The sequence below is a fragment of the Argiope bruennichi genome, chromosome 1 (assembly GCF_947563725.1).
Source record: "Argiope bruennichi chromosome 1, qqArgBrue1.1, whole genome shotgun sequence".
Taxonomy (NCBI): domain Eukaryota; kingdom Metazoa; phylum Arthropoda; class Arachnida; order Araneae; family Araneidae; genus Argiope; species Argiope bruennichi.
In genome coordinates this window covers 145,365,176-145,386,291 of record NC_079151.1, presented here as the reverse complement: position 1 = coordinate 145,386,291, position 21,116 = coordinate 145,365,176, and the positions used below count along the sequence as shown (strand labels likewise).

Sequence of the window (21,116 nt, the reverse complement as noted above, 5' to 3'; positions counted from 1 at the left end):
GGAATCTCAGGGCAGGAATCTGAAAAATCGAATCATATTCTTACTATACTAAAGAATTCTTCAAGCCTTCTTATTATATTAAATTTTTGATCCATAGAGACTTTTTAGTTAAAATTCTACCATGGAAAATACACAGATAGTTTAGAGTCAGTTTAGATTCCTTCTTTCTACACGTTTGGAGTCAACCAATCAAAACTCAAATGACTCAAAGTGATTCAACAAATATAGAGACAAATATAGTGATTCAACAAATATAGAAGTAAACGTTGCCGATTGCTTCAAGTTACGTGCATATTCAGTCTTTCTCGCCTTGTTGCTCCTAAAGATAACGTTTACTCATCGATAGAGAGGAAATATCTCTATTGTTCTCGTAAGTATGTCTCAATAAAATAATTTCATAAATTCTTTCCATTAGACTGATCACAATATGAAATTTTCACTTCAATTCGACTTTATCATTGAATCACAACGGATAGTCCATTGTTAGGAAATCATGTGGAAAAAGGAAAACACATTTGTTTTGTTGCTCAGACCTTAAATGATACTTGCATATTCATTAAATCGAGATGAATATTTCTTTTATTAATCATTCCCATAATCGAATTTTTTATTAAGTTCTAATATTTTTAATCGGATATTTATGATTTCAATGATTCATTTTGAAATTCGTTCTCGAATCCATGAGAGAGTGTCATTTGACTTTCAGATTAGTTTCATTGCAGTAGGCTAATTTCATACCATGTGTAATGACATTTAAAAAGCGTTCTGAAACGGAATACTATTATTGAAAGAATAATAAATATTATTATTCTTATTTATCTGGCTGATATATTTGTATATTAACCCTCTTTAAAAATTAAAGAAAAATACTGAAAGAAATAATAAGCACCATTTTCTTTTGGCTAGAGATTTCTCGTAAAAAAATATTTTTCGGTCACCAACCTTTCAAAACTGGAATTTTGACAAGTGCCACTCTTTCATTTAACCTTTAGCTCGTTATTAGTTCTCCAAATACAATAGAGTATGTTTTTGTGCTAACATTTAAATATTTTATTGCTTGAATATCATGACTTGTTTCTGTTTATTTATTCCAAAAAATTGACTTATATCAACATATATGAATCTTTTATAGACAGTAGTATATAATTTCTTTTATAAACAAGAAGTACTTTACATACTTAAGGGGATGATTTGTAACAGAAAAAAATATTTTTTTTTTGTTTTTGTTTAATTAAGCGTTTAAAAGATCTTATTTGTCAGTGAGCACATGATCATTCATTGCTCAATTCAAGTTCATTACATAAACGATATGCAATCCTTCTAAATAGGTCAATGATAATTCGCATTAAGAAAGATACGAGGAAAACAGGAGAGACACTTTAAGCAGATAAAAGGCTGACATATTACAATTTCAATGTATCATATTAATGATTAAATAAAACAAAATTCTTTACGAGCAATACTCGCATCAATAACCTTCCATAAATAAAAGTGCAAATATATCTTGGGTAAAGAAAACCAATAAACTATTTAAAATAACGTTAGAAATTTTTAGTGCTTTAAGGATGGAGGAAATTACTTCCCATATAATAATTTTCATAATTTTTCTCAGCCAAACTTTCGTACGAGATACTTCCAGGCTTGATTGTCCATTGCAAACTAAAGTATCCATAGTCCTATTTAATGACTCAATATTTTTTTTTAAAATAACTGTTAGCTTATGAGTAATGATCGTTATTAAAGATAGAAAATGGAGCAACATCTGCATTCACGTTTTTCACTTCGTAAGATACAATTATTCCTCAAACTCAGCAAGTTTATGATTATGGAAAACATTTGGCAATGAAGGTGTTATAGATGAATTTACCGGTAGAAATTTTAAAAAGACAGGCAATAGAAAATGGTTCAATAATAAGAAAAAAAATTATAATTGTTTTTCATGATAATGAAAATTGAATTATTTGAAAAAGAAAAATCCGGAAGTTTTTTCCCTTCGACTTTCTATTGTGTTCCACTGTTATAGTGCTTTCTGTTGTAGATTTTGATATTTAAAGCTTACATACATCTTAATGTATGTAATTTTGTGAAGCATCTCTACTCTTCTACCAATTTCATCCAAATGTAGATATTTATTTGCATATGTGGTGCAAAAGATACGTAACCAAATTTCGTTTGCATCTTTTACAAATACACATAGATAGATTAATACAAGGATTTTTATACTTTTTTGAAGAGTTTGATATAAAACTTGATACCAACCTACAGTTTTTCATTTATGATCAAATATCAAGTGGCGAATTTGTTGTTTTCAAAGTTTCTCGTCTTCACGTATAATCGAATGGACTGACAAGTGTCATTCCAACCATGTATTGTTTGAATCGAATGTATCTGTAGCTCGGTGATTCAATAAAAACTCTTGATCAGTTTTTATTGACCATTGCAATACATTCTTTCTGCGTATATATTATGCAAATAAGTTAAAAAAAATCAATAACTCAGCTTGTTTGTACTATATATTCATTATCATCGTTCTAAAGAGTTTTTTTTAAAAAATTGTAATATAATTTGTTGTTACATACAATTTAATTATAATGAAACTAAGGAAGTCTATTCGCAAAATAATCTATTTTCACATTAATATTAATAAGCTATAAGAATATTATTTTTCTTTATTAAATTTTTTTTCCTGATTATTGATTTAATTTCAAATTATGTTTTACCCCCCATCGAACAATGTTGAATGACTTATAAATGTGTGATTTAAAAATATTGCGACAACAGCTTTACTTAAAATGATACTTCAATCTGACTAATCATGTTTCTAATTAAAAAAAAGGAAAAATGAATTATTTTTAAATAAATTTTAGAAATAATTATCTTTTCTTTACTTCAATTCATGACAAGTTTTAAAAATGAATTATGATTTTGTTTATTAAAAGAATTAGAAACCTTATCTTTATTTTCGCAGAAGAGAATAGTTTAAAAATAGCCACATTATTGCATTGTTGTTTGTTGCATTGCTGGAATTACACAGAAGCGGATATTCATTATTTGATTTGAAGAAGTATAAATTATATCCGGTTTCTTTGGCATTAGTTTTATGACAAAAATGAATAAATAAATGAAATACGAACGTCGTATTATTAATTGTTCTAATTTCTAAAACATTTTAATAAAATTGCAATGCAGTATATTAAAACCATTTTTTTAAACAAAAAATAGTCAAAAAGTTAAATTTAAGTCTCGTATCAGTAATTGCTAAGAAAAACGTCCTGTTAACTAAGCTACCTCAGCAAAATCTCATTTCATCTGTTAAGAATTTTTTGGGTGTACATTTTTCGAAAAACCAATAAAACAAACAGCATTTTTTCAATAATGTTCTTTACGACAATAAAAACTAAAGCGTTAGAATTCCGAAGTTGCCGCAAGCGTTTTACAAATCAATTTGCTGCTTAATATTGTTTGGTTACTTTAAATGGGATGGTAAAAAAAATTATCTAAACAAAGAAAAAGGAAAAATAAAAGGAATCAACAAAAGAATTGTTTCACACTAAATAGTTGAAGGGAGTATTGAAATTTGCTGACTCTGCACAGCTAAGTGATGCAAATGAAGAAGAAAAGCCAAGGTTCCTCCTCTGGAAGTTTGAGTTGAAATTTCCACAGCTCTAACTTAGCACCTGTTAACTAAGAATTGTTTCAGAACCTTTGAACCCAAAAATCTCCAGTAGCTCCCCTGTTTTCTTCTTTTTTTTTCTTCTTAGCTATTTTTCAGTTTTTATTTCCTTTTCATATTGCCCCGACGAACCCATTTATCTTCCTAGTACATAATCGCCTTCTTTCATTAGAAATCACTCATTCAAAAAATATGTTACTTAAGACAGCCAACTTTGTATTCAGATATAAAATTAAAATTGTGTATTATATAGAAACAAAGTTACTCGTTTTAAATAATACTGCGATTTTGTTTTTTTGAGAAATACATGTCACAGAATTGCTCTCTTATGAAGTACAAAATTGCGTTCACTCTTTTGTATATATGCATGTATTTAAAAAAATCTTTTACTTTCCCTAAGCATATAATATAGCTTAGGAATCCGCATTAACAGTTGTGTGTAGAAAATCTCATATATTTTTATTTTTGTTTAAAAAGAATTATTAAATGAAACATTTTAATCTTAAATAAGAATTAATGCTGCATATCTTTTATGAATTTTAATATAAACATACATTTTATATATTTTTAAATATAATTAAATTATTTCATTACTACTTCTTGATGAATTAGTTGATAAAAATTTGATGCATAAAGATTTCAGATAACTTCTTTATAACATTCATTATATTATGTTGATAAATTATTTAACAACTGAAAAATGAATGCATGAATTAATTTAGATCCTATTCTATCAATTTCAGTATGTCAGTATTTGGTGAAAAGTTATAGAGGGTATTTGGGCATTTATAGAAAGATTTGGATAAAGAAATTTAAAAAAAGCAAACCTTTTGAAATAATTATTACTGGCGATAACTTATTTTCTAAATGAGAAATATCGTCTGCTACTATCTTTCTGCTATTCATCTTTCGAATATAATGCATATAAAGGAGCTGTGAATTGAAGGTTATTTTTATGTGCTTTCTGAAAAGAAATATTCTTATTCCATATTTTTAAAATATGACGAGAAATATAGTATTAATATTTATATGTGCAAAAGTAACAAACGGGTTAATTGAAAAGGAAAAAAAACCCAGGCAATTATTACTTTTGCATGAAAAGAAGCCCCAAAAATATATAGGAAAAAATACCTATTGCTTCATATATTTCGAATGCAAAATCACTGGTAACAAGAAAAAAATACATAAGCCCAGAAATTAATTGCAAAATCTTTAAATACATTTGTAATATGCATGTATAAAATAATAAAAACGGTTTTATAACATAAAAATTCTATGATGCTCACCAGCTTTTACTGAGGCATACGGTTCATGCAGGACAATTTGTAGAACCATGAATCAAAACTATTTTCAAGGTTAAATGGATATGTTTCGTGACTCTTGATGAAGACTAGGTGTACCTAATTAAACGCAACAAAAGTAGATCTTTTTGTTATTGAAAATGAAAAGAAAAAATCCGCACAAACCTTGTTCCTCCAATGCAAAGAAAGTTTTTATCAGGAGGTATGATTGTGCTCTCAAGGTGCTAATGCAGGCAGTTATCAAAACAACGGAAACACCTTTGATTTATAAAGAATTCTGTATTAGAATCGTGTAGGACTACCTTTGTCATGTAATAAAACTTGGATTCACCTAGGAATCGATTCATACAAGTGTTGAATAGTGTTTAGAGGAATATTGTACCATTTTCCCTAGAGATATTGTGAAAGTTCTGGGAGAGATGCCGGTGGAGGATATCTATTCCGTATTGAACACTCTAAAATGTACTATAACGGTTCAATTATAGTGACTGTGCTAGCCAAGGCAGATATGTAATTTCATTCTCGCGTGCATCAAGCCATGATTGGACAAGTCTTGCTGCATGGATAGGTGCATTATCGTCCTGGAAAATTCCATCTCTTGCAGGAAACAACGTCTGCATCGTAGGATGGACCTGATCAGCTAAGATTTCTCTATACTTCTGCCCAATGATCCTTTCTTTCAGGGTTACGATTGGTACAACAGAAAACCACGACATGGCTGCCATAACATGACAGATCCACCACTATGCTTGACATTAGAAGGAGACAATTAGGGTCATACGCTTGTACAGGTGTCCTTCAAACGTGCATCCATCTTGATGTAGAGAAAAATGTGAAACACGATTCGTCACACCATATTACTTCCTTCCTCTTATCAATCGACCAGGTTTTGTGAATGTGACATCACTGTAGACGACGTTTACCATTAACATCTTGGGGCTTGCTGCTCTGCCATAAATGTTCTATTTATGAAGGTGCCTTCTAACTGTAATCACTGACAGTGGAGAATCCAGATGGGTATTGAGCTCTGCAGTCACTGTTGCAGCAGTTGTTTGGTTTTTAGACATTACAATCCGCTTCAATATCCGCCGTCTCTTTCACTGGACTTCTCTATTTTGCTTTACGAAACTGGTCTTATCCCACTGTGTGTATGTTGTCATGGCATTAGACGCCGTAATTTTGGCCTCTGTGAAAATCTGAGTAGTCTGACATTTTACGCTTTTGAAAAAAATCCAAGAATTACAGAACTTTAATAAAGCTAACACACTAGTGGCTATTATTATATTTTAATGCTCACGAAGCGCATTCAAAAATGTCTCTTTTATTCGTATGTGTTTCCATTATTTTGATAACCATCTATATAAGGGCAAATAAAAATATTAAGAATGGGAAAAATGTAAAAATCAACTCAGAGTATCATCAAGATAAAATTTTGCGACCGATATTTACAGTACAAATTTCGTTTTTTTTTATTGTAATGAATTTTAATTAGTCAAGAAAAACTTCATCAAGACAATGCTAAGAGTCATATTTCGAGAAGCACTATTGGATTCCTGGAAAAACTGATATTATTATTGCATATAATAGATTTTTAACATATTCTTTTGAAGTCCCTAGTATTAATTACATCTATGAAGTAGAGTGTAATTTGTCTCTTAATAAGAATTCCTTCAAAACGCAAACCTACTTGATGATGTTTGGAGAGTAGAAAAAAGTTATTGTAATCAATACCCCTTAAAATTTTATGAAATGCTTTTCTACTATAGAAATCACAACTAATTCCAGAGAAAAGGATTTCTGACTTAACACTTTTTTAAAAAAAAAATATACCTCACAATTTAATGATTACTTGAACGGCACAGAAATCGTTCTAAATATGTATAAATAATCTCTTTATCTTTCATTCAAATATTATTCTAAAAAAAAATCTGAATAGACCGTAACTTATTCGCTATTTACAAAAAGAAATGAAATGAAAATTAAAACTTCGTATGTTCAAAAAAATCTAAAAAAAAATACTTTTATAAGAATAAGAAAAAAAAAATATATATATAAAAAATACATAATTTAGAAAATTTTCAATCAACTTTTAATGATGCATAAATAATTCAATGGAAGGAGCATTACAAAGCAAACATTTTCTAATTTTTAAATTTCTCTCAATTTAACCTTTCGAATTCGAAGTTCTCCACTTCTAGAATTTTTTTTTCAGTTTCACCAGATCTTAGTTTAGCCTCCAGTCTTTCCAAAAGAGTGACAACATTGTTGTAATATTTTGTCGAATCCTGACATCTCTTCACTTTTCTATAGTCTTGGCACACCAGGTGTCGCTGATCAAAAACAGTTCCGTTGCCACATAGAAATCGTGTGCTTTTCGTTTTTCCATTTTTGTCCCGATGGCACACGTGGTACATCTGGCAGTCGGTTTCAATATCGGCGTAGTATGCACCGTTCACTTTGTCCCAGCATGAGAAGCTGGTTTTTGGCAGATCCATTTCTGAGTAGGTGGGATAAGACTCCTAAAAATAAAAGTAATATATATTAGATCATAATTAAAAAGGTGTCCAAGATTACATTGACATCCTTTGTGTATAGCTTTCTTTAGACAGTATTATATTTGAATTCATAAAATAATACTTCAGATTAAAAATGAAGCAATGTAGAACAAAATTTATTTGAATAAAGATAGTAAATATAAAAGTATTTTAGGCTTAAGTTTCGTAAAATACTATCTAAAATTTATGTAGGTTATTATTTAAAATTATTTTATAATGTGAAAATTATTTATAAATTTTCTGTATAGAATACCAAAATTTTTTTCAAATTTAAAAGTTTGAGAGTTCTAGTTCTCTTGAATTTAGAACACCTAAAAATGTCTTCTTTTATGTACAAACAGTTTAAAAATTACCATTTTAGATATTCAATCTAATTTAAATATTTAAATCTCAAGATGATCAAACTTAGTTTATCAACTCTCATATAGTTCAAAATCAGTGAGATAATTTTAATTAATTAGATGAAATGACTAAAATTCCCGCCAAGGATGTAATTAATGGCTAAATGCTCCATATTTCAGTTCAACTGAAATGCAAGCGCATTCTTAACATGTCTGCAATATTAAGCAAGTTAAATATGAAGCATTAAAAATAAATTATCCAACGGAATTCCTTAATAGAATTAAAAGGGTTAAAAAGTGTAGAGCATGAATGAGAAAAGAAATGCGAAATATTTTTAAATACTTTTTTTTGAAGAAAAGTAATTTTTTTTTCATTAAACATGGGGACCATAACTAATATTTTCCTGTATTTGTGTCTTCTATACAATTTTACTTCCTCCTAGACAAAGTATTAATAGGAAAAAAATCATTTGTAGAATTTGGATTAATATTCATTCTTCAAACTGTATTTAGTTAATATATATATATATATATATATATATATATATATATATATATATATATATATATATATATATATATATATATATATATATATATACAAAAGTATTAGAATCAAGTTAATAGGAAAAACAAAAATCAAATAAAAATTAAACCAAAAAAATTATTATTAAAAAAGAATCCGGCCTGAAGACTTTTTCAAGGGTCACCCTCAGGCAGGGATTCAAATAAAGGGATTTTTTCTGTGAGGACATACAGACATAAGTCTAATAATGATTCCTCGTGACCCGAAAATCCCCTGAAATTATGCTCAAGAGATATACCATTTTAACAGAAAGGAAATACAAATTAACAAATTAAAGATTTAATTTTTTTTAGATTTAATTCTAAAAGATACAAATATAAATCAACTTGAGGCTACCTTTCTGGATTTAAAAATCGAAATTGCTAATGATAAAACAATAGTTGGTATATACGATAAAAGGGATGATTTCAACTTTAAAATAACAAAACTATGTAACTACCATTCCAATCTAAACTCTAAAATTTTCAAAAATCTAATTTTCTCACAAGTTAACAGGATCAAAAGGGTTTGCAATAATAAAAATTCTTATATTGAAGCATCAAATATCCTCCTTAAAAATTTAATTAAAAATGATTTTCCTAGAAATTACTGTAATGTCAATTTTTTAATTAAACAAGGTATGGTTTGGGATTAATCTTTTGGCTTAAATAAAAATAGAACTTTACTTGCATATTGGATCACTCAATAGATGGCGCTGGGTGCCTACCTCTGTTTACATAATTTACCGTTAATTTTTAAAAACAGGAAATCACAATCGATTGTTTAAAGTTCCCTTCACTGTTGGATGGTATGTACTGGCCTTTTCGTTTTTAATTTTAATTTTAATTTTAATGCTGTTTTTGTTTTTATTGTTATTGTTTTTATTGTATTTTTACTTTGTGGTTTTTTTCTAATTTGTTATTTTGTATTTCCTTTCTGTTAAAATGGTATATCTCTTGAGCATAATTTCAGGGGATTTTCGGGTCACGAGGAATCATTATTAGACTTATGTCTGTATGTCCTCACAGAAAAAATCCCTTTATTTGAATCCCTGCCTGAGGGTGACCCTTGAAAAAGTCTTCAGGCCGGATTCTTTTTTAATAATATTTTTTTAATAATTTTTTTGGTTTAATTTTTATTTGATTTTTGTTTTTCCTATTAACTTGATTCTAATACTTTTGTATCAATTCATCTGTGTTTTAGAAGTAGCTGCAATTGCGCTCTCTAAATACTATGAAGTTCCTTTTTGGTTTTAGTTTAAATAGGTAATAAATTTGAGTTGCGATTTCGAAACTGTTTTGTTTCGTTTTCATTTTAGTTTCGTTTTCAAACTTTTTCTTACTTTAGATTGGTTACTTATATATATATATATATATATATATATATATATATATATATATATATATATATATATATTGAAGATACATTTTATCTTTCTAAAATTCATTTTAATCCATCGGGAAAGCATTTTATTTACATGAAGGCGAAGCGCATCACAATAGCAGAAGTAAGAAGGAAGGCAAAAAGGAACGGAACAAATGATCACTAGTCTTATATAACATAGGATTTCCGGCCACGTGCCGCTGGAATGACCCTAGACAAGGGCAAAAGTATCACTTTCATTTGATACGTAGTACTGGCTGCGCATTATTTTTACAAAGGGATTAACTAAACCGAAAGTGGAATTGGATCACGAAATAAGAGAATATTTTAGAATGAAGTTACTATGGGCTAAATTAAGATAAAATCTTGGAAATTAATTAAATTGAAATTAGAATTAAAATATCATTACACACACACACACACACACACACACACACATATATATATATATACGTGTGAGTTTGCACTTCAGTTCCTTGCTCGAATGGTGGTTGGCACAACTTGGCCATGTGGCCATGGAATATTCTGTGGAGTGATGAGGCCTACTTTTGCCTCCATGGGCAAGTTTAAACCCACAACTGTCGAATTTGAACAGAGGAAAACCCTCACATTATCCAGCATCAACCCTTCCAACTCTGGAAAAGTGACAGTATGGTGAGGTTTTACAACTACCTTTATCATTGGACCGTATTTCTTTGAAGATATAACTTCAAATGGAATCCAAATCTGTTTCGTCACGGGACAACGGCAGCATGACATGTTGAGGGGTTTTGTAATCCTAACTCTTCTACAGCGGGAATGCTTTCAAGACATCATTTTTATGCAGGATGGTGCACCACCTCGTATTGATCGTCGTGTAAAGCGATTGCTAATACAGCATTTCATATTAGCTCGAGTTATCATTTCCCAATTGCATGTCCTTCTCGCTCGTCGGACACCACCCCTTGGGGCTTTTGGGTGTGGGGTTATTTGAAGGACAATATCTACCGTCAAAGACCATCATCTCTACCAGATCTGAAGGGCAACATTCGACGCCAGATTCGTAATATTTCGGCAGACTCACTCCGGTCATATTTAGAAAATATGGTTCTCCGATTAGAGCATATTGTTGAAAATGAAGGAGGACATACTGAGAAATTTTAATTTTACTTAATTTAGCAATTATAAACCATATTAAATGGTTTTATGTGTATTAAAATACCACCTAACGGTGAATTTTTGTACTATTTTTTATTTAATAAATGTAAAGCGCATCATCTGAATAATCTGTAGTTTAAATTTTATCTCATTTGGATCAACATATCGCATTTTAGACCTCACTGAAGTGGGTAACTTATTTCTTGCTAACCCTGTCTACACTAGTTTTTATCATTGTATATTCAAATTCATACCCACAAATTAGTCTAATGCTATGTTAAAATTACGCGTCATTTCATTTTAATTAAAATCTAATGGTACATTTCATCAAAATATCGATGCACATCGCGGATCGAAGTAATATCGCAGTTGCGTATGGATATGTTAAAGCTATCATAATTTATGATCTATTATCAAGATTATTACTAAGATAAAATTCTATTCTTGATTACAAACTAAAATTACCAAGAACGTTGCATATTTTAAGTAAGCATATTAAAGTAAAATCATAAACAGTTACTTTAACCTGCCCGATGGTGCATGGAAAAATCCGAATGACTGGACGCCGCTACAATATTAACGGGAACTAAGTCTGAGTCCTAAGAACCGTCATCGGTTACGATATAAACTCTCCCGTAAGAGACGCGTCTCATCATTGACAGGAGTTAAACTGAGCTTACATAATTTCTGGTTTGTATGACTTTTCCGTAGAGATCCACTTCTGTACCGGTTATACAACTGAAAATCAATGGTCTTGTTTACAAGGCGGTTGCGTTACTGATAAGGATCTGCTCTATAAGAGGTTACAATATTTTAAACGTTATCTAAAAATGTCAGATTTGGCGAAAGTTAACATGATGTTTAACGCAATTTTGAGTACTTAATGACATGTTCTTGAATACAATTTCATGTGTTTTGATGCAATCTGAATGCTTTTCTTTTTGTCGTTTATGAAAGATGAATGGCTTTTCAATGAATTTATTCAAAAATGCATGATAAAAATCAAGTACGAATGATATTTTCTCATGTAAATACTGTATCCACTTCGAAACAAAAATAATTTCTTCTATATTTTAGATAGTAAATGCATTATTTTGCATAAATATAACGATCTTCATTAAACGAAAGGATTTTGGTTCAATCAGTTTTTGCTTTATTTCTTCTTGATCCGTTTGTTTTATTCAATAAGTTCGAACTCTGAAATATGTTATTTAAATATAGGCACTATTATTATTTAAACATAAGCAATATAGCAATTATTTCCAATTTCAGAAGAGTTAAGGACTGTTTTAAAGCTTTCAGTTCCAAAGCCTCTATTTCCCTCCAAATTTTTTTTATCGATTTTAATTCCATTTCTATTTAACAGTTTTAAGTAACAGATTTTGAAAAACTGCAGGCGCAAGTCCCTTTCTAAAATGTCCATTTCAATATTTCACATATAAAAAAAGTGCACAGTTAAAATATAAAATTAAATTTTAGCAAAATATTAAAAACAAAAGGCAACTTCCTTTAACACACGCTAAATAATATTGTAAAAGGAGGGAACATTTTTAGTCATGACTAGAATAATGTTTGAAAATTAATTTAATCAATACTTGATTCTGACTTCAATAAATTTGATTGCATGCTCTCTGTCATTAAATGAAAGTATAAAACTATATAACTTTCTAAAACTGCTAAAAGTTTTCAAGAGCTGAGGGGCTGTTTGGTAGTTGCCAACTTTGCTTGTTTAGTAACCCTGCCCTTTTTCTCCCCCTTGATTAGAATTATTTAAATAATCTCTTTGGACTGTTGACATTACTCGTCTTTATTGTAGATTCAAATTTCTTGGGAATTTAATTATATGTATTAGAAATGGCTTTAAGGGCACGTTTCGATGCGCCCATTGATTTGAAAGTTCCCACGCAATTTTTTTTTCGTGAAAACAATGCTCATGCGGCAGATATTTTGCTATGGAAAAAGTCTGGTTATTTCGCAATGAACCCATAGTTTGCAGAAGTCCTGTCGAGATCAATATAAGATTTCAAGAGCACTTGAATTTAGAACATTAGTTTCTTTATTAAAATAAAGTCAGACTTTTGTTATTGCATTTCAGGATAAGTTCTTGCTGTGACGTTAAAGACGTTTTTAAAGAGATATTTTATTTCTTCATAATTATAAATGTCATCATTCACTTCTATTTTTGTAATTTACTTTAAATCATAATACATGAAACTTTGATGAAATCTTTAGTATATTTCCGTTATAGAAATTTGTAATCGTGTTATTAAAATGAAATGAATCATTTCTTATTAATATACTGTTAAAAATAATTCCATTACAATATTTATGTAATAGCTAAAACTTTTTTTCTCAACGTAGGCTAAAAGTTTGATTAGGTGATAGATGATTTTGTATTAGATTCTGATTCATTCTGAATTTAAATCTTAGTCGTAAATACAGAAAATATTTTAAAAATTATTATTAAATAATATTAAATAAATAAATATTAAATCTAATATTGAAACCTTCTCATCTTGGAAAAAATAAATCTAATCTTCATATTCTGGTCACAAAGATAGAAAAAAAGATGGAATATTCGTAACAACAAGACAAAAGACAAGATGAAATATTCCTACGATCGGTTTTGATTTCTTTTCAACTATGAAATATATTGTTGCAAAATACGTTTAAAATATTTCAAGAAATTTATTAAGTATGGAAAGAAAAATTATATGGTAAAAAATTTGGTATCATTAAAAAATATTTTTTTGTATTTTAAGATGCTGTAAAAATTATTTTTCTACTGTAAAATTTTAGAAAGTTATCACCCAAAAAATGCAATATTTCTCTTAATTTTTGATTAATAAAAATTCTAATGAAAAATTCAAATAATCACTTTTTACCCTCCAAAGTATGTATTTACCAAATTTGATAGGCAGACGGTCTGGTTTGTACAGATCCAGCACATGCACACAGAGACAGAAGTTTTTTCCTTATGTTTAAGCATTAAAATTTAGTTAAAATACCAATACATTTGATCGCCAAATACTCTTGCCAATATATTTTAGCAAACCTAGACTAATCACTCCATACTCCCTTTTTTAAAAGAACTACGCATGATTTATTGGACATTTATGACCCTACAGATATGTCCGAAAGGATGAGTTCCACTACCAATTTCTGTATCTACCAGGGCGGCGAGAACAAACCACCATTCCGATAATTTTTCATCCCTATATGCGACGTATAACCGGAGGGATATATTAAAATGAAAGACAAAAAGGAAGGATTTGGACAGACCCCCCCCCAGCTACCATAGCTATATTACTCACTCCTTTTAGGCATGAAGTTAATTACAATGTTAAATGCTCATTTATTTGCCAATCATAAAAATCTCTTAACAATGAAATCACTGATTGAGTGGTAATAATCCAAGAGAAGTTTTGTGCCAAATATAATCATCAAAAATAGAAAGAATAATTCCTCGTTGTAGTTTTATGTTTCCTCTCTGATATCTGCACATAGTCGAACAAATTTAGAAGACTAGTACATATAACGATTTTCACATCTTTCAATTAATGTACTATTTTCTACTAACTCTTATTACTACTGTTTTTCGATATTCTGTTCATAAAAAGGCCAAATGAAACCAATCGGTAGAAAAAATTGTTTTCAACTTTCCCCCAAGTTTGGGGAAAATTGAAGACGAAAGTGTCGAATCAGTTTGCCGAACCTTTCGGTGACCCTGTTAATCCAGATATAGAATTTTTTCCTTGTTGACGTATTTTGTTTTGTTTCCTTGTTGACTTATTACTACTGTTTTTCGATATTCTGTTCACAAAAAGGTCAAATGAAACCAATCGGTAGAAAAAGTTGTTTTCAACTTCCCCCCAAGTTTGGGGAAAATTGAGGGCGAAAGTGTCGAATCAGTTTGGCGAACACTTCGATGACCCCGTTAATCCGGATATAGAATTTTTTCCTTGTTGACGTATTTTTATAGAGTTCAACAAATTTCTTTTGATATTTCTACTCTTTTTTCGGCATTATGTGATTTCAAATAGTAAATATATTTATCAACATTTTTCCTCTATCGTTCGCTTGGCGAATAACCCGCTGTATTTTTATTAAATTTCTTCTCTATATTTGTAGCCAACTCAATTTCGATGACGTTACAAATTCTCGACAAAAAAGAAAAATATTTTAAGACGTGAATATATATATATATATATACAAAAAAGAAAAATATTTTAAGACGTGAATATATATATATATATATATATATATATATATATATATATATATTTCAATTTTGAAACTTGTTATCGAAATCTTTCCTATTTAAATGGAGATAAATTCCTTTTATTATGCTATAACGGTTCCAGAATTTACTTTTGATTCCTTTAAATACATATTTAAATCTGGTTTTTATTGAATGAGATTCAATGCGATGATAAATTGTAGCCATGGAAGGATTTGAAAATTTGTCACCCAAAAATTTGCTGATTGATAGTTTTACCGATTCAAAATCTCCATGAAATATAATTGCTACTAGGTTTTGAATGTTTAATGAATTTTATATTTTTATAAAACGATTCAAAATATGATTACCTAAAAATAATTAATATCACAATTGAAATAGTGACTTAAATGAAATATTTAATATTGACACGAAAAAGCTCCTGAAGATTATGATCGAATCAGAGAAAAATTTTGCATATGTTAAAAGTGTCATCTTTCATCTGTGGTTGATTATCATTTTCTAAAAGTAATTATATATTAAGTTCGTTTGTACTTCCATACATTATCTCTCGAATTCTGTGATTATGATGTTCTAGACTAGATAATAGTGATTAATTGAGATAATGCCTAATAATGCTTTCGCAATTAAACATCTGATACTTATCATTATAGTGCTTCCAGGGATAGTTAATAATTTCTATCAACCATTTATATTCCATCATTAATTTTGATTAGTACACTTAAAAAATTTGAATTGTCCAACAAAATTTACTAATCGATATTTACAAAAAAAAAAAAAAAATCATTTTAAAATTTTTTCTGTAGAAATCCTAAAAGATTTTTTATTTTAAATTTTATGACAAATATTTATTTGAACCAGATTTTATCAGCACATTTATTCATTTATCGTGCTATTACATAAAAAAAAACTATATAAGATAATAAAATTAATTTTTACGGTTTGTGCGGATAAATATTTCATTAAAGAATAAAACAAAGCCTACCATTGGCGATATATCATAGAAAAGAGATATAATTTAGTTGAATGTTATAAACATCATTTTATTGTTGCATTTGATGATGGAATTTCTTATTGAATTAAAAACCGTAATAAATATTTCTTCGGCATGGTTTAAAATCCCTATGTATAAACCATATCTCGTAGGTATAGACCAACACTCATAAGTTTATGTCCTCATATTTCATAGGTATTCGTATCTCATAATTGCATAGGCACATGTTTCATAACTTTTTAGCTATATATGTCTTAGGTATGAGATATGGGCCTATGATACTCTGGGAGATCGGATTGATATAATGTTCCTGGAAAAAATATTATTGAAACATTCATACAAACTTCTTGTCTAAAAACCACTGCTAAATGAAATAGATTCCAGCACGAAGGGGAACTTGCCCATTTCAACTAAGACATTCGTAAAGGTTCCGTGGTTGAAATTGCTGACATATGACATTTGTGCAATAGTGTTTCAGATTGGAAATATCAGCATTTGCAATCAGAATGAATTTGAATCTGATTTGAATAATGCAAATGCTGATATTTCCAATCTTGATAGCTTTATTTGCTGATTTCCAGAACTTCGATGACCGATAAAGATCGATATTCCCATGTACAAAGTTGAGGAAATTGCCAAATGCATCTCTATAAGTATCGATGACTTTCAAGGTCGGACGGTGATTTTCGAAAACAGTTATAATATTAATCATATCAAGCATGTATTTAAATTCATGATTGTACTTTGAACATTTATTCATATTACGCAATTAACTTATTGCTATTAATTTTCAAGTATATGACGCTCAAGCACCGATATAGCGTTGCTACGAGATTCTTATTTATTCTTATGGTTTCTTTGTGAAGAAGATTACATTCACCGTCGCAAAATATTATGCTAATATCCTTTCCTATTTAATATATTTCTCTCTATATTATTTTTTGTCTATATTTAGAATGGAATGAACTATTTATCCTTTAGTCTTATGACTTTATAAATTTAACTAGTTTCTTTTTTCCAAAGGAAATATCAAAGTTCCCCTTTCAAAGACAATCATATAATTATTAACGATGGAAATTCAGTATGAAAGAAAATGTTTGCTTGTATTATATTTATATATACGTATAAATATAAATAAAAGTAAATTTAAAACACGTCAAATGCGAGGCTCTAATTCTTTTTGTCTGCTCTTATGTCAAGAGCAGGCGTTAATATATAAAGCATATTTATTCCTTAAATAGCAAAAGAATTTTCTCTGACTAGTAAGAAAAATTCAAAGAATAGTAAGGACCTCAACTTAATAAATAAAAATGTTGTGATCTGTCATTAAAAAATAATAATAACGTAAAAATAAAAGCAGATTAGGAATCTGGAAGTGTCAACTTAGAGCATATTAATGACATTTCAATACAATTTAAAAAGTTACCAAATGAGAAAAGTTGTTTAAAAATGTGATTAAATTGAAAATATTATTTTTGACACAGAATAAAACTTTTCCAGACAGTAAAAAAGGAAAGCGCATTTTTTCGATTTCTGGATGTTTTAACTTTCGAATAATCTAAAGGATAACTTACCACGGAGTGCAAAAGGCTCTTTTCTACATTGTATGAATTTATGACATGTTCATGTAATTTAGAAAGATAAATAAATGGCATGTATATTATTATATATGTGTTGAATTATGACATATATTTCATTTATTCGAGTAGAGATATTCCAAAAAAAATAATACTATGTAAATAAGAAATTAAAAAAAAATGCAAATATATTTTTGAAAGATGGAATGCTTATTGAATTCGAATGTAGAAACTGAATTTATCTTCGTTATTATATCACAATATCAAACTTTAAATAAAAAAAGTGAACATGATTAAAACATTATTACTAACATAAAATATATTGAACATAGAAATTTATGATTTAAAAATCTATATCCAGATTGAATAAAACTATTTCGTTTTCCCAGTTTTGAAAAAAATATTGCGAATAATCTCAGTATTTTGTTTGATAAGACCTGTTTCATGTCTGTATGGCTGAAATGTTGCATTCTGTTTCTCATTTATTCTGAATTTTAGCATAACTCTATCTCAAAAAGAATATAAGTTTAATTATTCAGTTTAATTATATTTTTTTATGTAAGATGTACAGTCTGGTAGCTGATTTAAAAATTAATTACAGTAATTCATAATCTTTAAAGTATTTATTAATTACATTGTATATATTTAATGTGATAAATAATGAAATATGTTAAAGGTTCAAAAGTAGAAAATGATAAAAATATAAAAGGTTTTAATGGCGTTGGGGTATTTTTAGGTATTTTTTTAATCAAAAATATGGACAAAATAAATTTATTAAAGTAAGAGGAACTGAAAAATATTATAAGAATATTAAATAGCAACGAACATCAAAGATAGAAATTACGAAATATTCATTAAAATTTAAAATTATATCATTAATTTATTTGAGCTCCAAATTACAGTATTCCAATCAGCATTTCATATTTTTATGATTGTGTTTTGAACACCAGATGTTTGAGTAAATATTAATTTCATGCTCTGAATACACTAATGGATGTTTAATCTCAACAACATTTCATATTTAATTTTTTGTAAATGTGTCACATCAAAATTAAAAAAAATAATTTTAATTCATTTTTTGGAAATGTATTTTTTAATTAATATTTGGGGTAAAATATAATTTTCTTATTTCACTAAGTAACCCAAGTTTCATATCATAATTCTATTTAATATTAGGGAATTCTTTTCGAATGAATTATCATTAATGTTAACTTACATGTGACCAAACTTCTTAACTATAGCAATTCTATCTTTTAGCTAACTGTTACGTTTGAGCCAATCACCTTTAATTATAAATTCTCAATCTAAAATTAAGAAAGTTAATTTTCTTTTAAATAACTTATGTAATAAAATAACAAATACAAAGAACATTTACCTTTTTTATGAATAGTTAAAAGTAATATTTTTAAGTCTTTTTTTTAAATGTTGTGTCATAAACGAATACAAGAAAATAACAAAACGAATACCTGTGCAAATACTAGACAAAGCGCCAATGACATTGCCAGCAGACCAGCACACAAATTCGCAAAGAATCCCATCTGTTATTTCTTGGGGTAACTGGCAAACAAAATCACACTTTGGACAGAAGAATCTAGAAATCGTTGGCGAAATACGCGGTATCCGGTGACAAATAACAAAGGGATGTATACCGGGATATAACTCAAACCTTAGAAAACGGTAGATTGAATAAAAGGGCAAAACACAAGAAAGGCTAAACGATGAAACTTCGTCTTCACTGGCTGAAATTTAGGTCAGCCTAACTGGTTTCAGGGAACTGGGTATAAAAAAGAAATGCATGAAGGAAGGTCTTTGGACCATCTCGAAATTTTGGGTCGAGAAATGAATAGGGATTTTTTTGACTACACGTGTCAAAAAAATCCTTATCAAAATCTCATAGCAAAACTAGTGAAGAAAAAAACTTATATTTGTCTCCTTTGCACTTGTATTGCGTTGTAAATGGAAGCATTAGCTTTATCGTCGTTTCTTGTTACGGGCGCTGAAAACGCCTCCCGTAATAAAATGAATCTAAGTTTTAAAAATTTCAAAATTGTCTTCTATTCCACCACGTTAAAATACGTTTACACCCATCCACCCAGGCACGCACACACACACACACACACACACACACACACACACACACACACACACACACACACACACACACACACACACACACACACACACACAATAATCAGTATGCTAAAGAATTCTTCAAATTACAAATTATTTGCCAACAGAAGGGCTTATTATGTTTGCAAATCGTTAGTGATAATAATTTAATGAAGCCAGGAATAAATAAAAGCTCATTTTTAGCATGCGGAACATAAGAGGTGATTTAGATATTTCAGTGTAGATAATTATTTTTAAAAATTATTATTAAGTAACAAAAATAAAGGCAATGGTTATTGACACATTCATAGTCTTATTAGATAATTATATAATGTAATTAGGAAATGAAAGTAAATTAGAAGTTATCTTGGGTATTCCACCGCGAATTGCATACTGCGAATGTTCAAAGATGGGTTCGGATCATTTAGCAACACAAGATTGGAAAAGTCATTGATACATTCTATATTATTAAAAAACAATCATTGAAAACACATGTAAGTGAGGAACATGTGCTTTTTAATTTTAAAAAAATCATGAAAATTCGGTATGAGTGGAGGCTATTAGAGATGGCGTCCAGGGTCCTGCTTGACTGAATGTGTCGATTCGTAGAATCCTGAACATTTCAAATGTTTCTGTCATAACTTATATGACAATTATGGTAAAGAATATATAATGTTTTCAGCACTTTTCGCATTGACCAAAGTATTGTGTTCAATGTCCACTCCACCATAATGCAAATGTTATATTTTAAAGTTGGCGGAATAAATCTCACTTTGAATGCACAACGTTTAATGTTGCGGTTGACATATACGCTGTTCATTCGAGATTTATGGTAAATGTTCTAAAATAATATTCAATAAATGCAAATTTCAGACATTTAAGTGTGAGTTACCGAGTCATCCCTAGCAGGATGAAACAAATTTTACTAAATATAGAAACTTAGGTTCTTCAAGTTTTTTAATGTCATTTACTGCATGTCTCATTCTTTATATCTACAAAATATCTATACATTTTTGACAATCACTTCAGAAGTCTTCGAAGTTGCGATGAAATAATTGCAAATTTTGTGTTACCTTTGAAAAAAAAGCTTCTTTATAAAGATTAAAAGTTCAATGCTCTATTATTTTATTCTAAAATGTTTCATTTCATATTTAAAAAGGATTGTCTATATATTCATTGCATTATATACTTCATTTATGACCTTAAAGCATCACACCTATTATAAAGTTACTACTATATGT

General features: G+C 28.9%; 1 protein-coding gene and 1 long non-coding RNA gene across 2 annotated transcripts in view; one reads left to right on the top strand and one right to left on the bottom strand.

The window, feature by feature from the left end:
• Positions 1–271: 271 nt before the first annotated feature.
• The window catches only part of LOC129971210 (uncharacterized), a 139,739-nt gene continuing 118,894 nt past the window's right edge, over positions 272–21,116 (top strand). Inside the window, exon 1 of the long non-coding RNA XR_008784781.1 lies at positions 272–370. This is a non-coding gene — a long non-coding RNA (uncharacterized LOC129971210). The remainder of the gene's footprint in view (positions 371–21,116) is intronic.
• Positions 6,982–19,524, bottom strand: LOC129971203 (U-scoloptoxin(01)-Er1a-like). Its single transcript, XM_056084778.1, has 2 exons — positions 19,233–19,524; positions 6,982–7,493 (listed from the first exon to the last, which is right to left on the bottom strand). The coding sequence occupies exons 1-2, from the start codon at positions 19,302–19,304 to the stop codon at positions 7,134–7,136; spliced, it is 432 nt and encodes a 143-aa protein (XP_055940753.1). The 5' UTR covers positions 19,305–19,524; the 3' UTR covers positions 6,982–7,133.

Coding starts and splice junctions, on each gene's coding strand:
- LOC129971203 (XM_056084778.1), bottom strand. CDS start 19,304: ATGGGATTCTTTGCGAATTTGTGTGCTGGTCTGCTGGCAATGTCATTG. Junction 7,494..19,232: donor TTTGTCTAGTATTTGCACAG/GTATTCGTTTTG, acceptor TTTTATTTTTAG/GAGTCTTATCCCACCTACTC.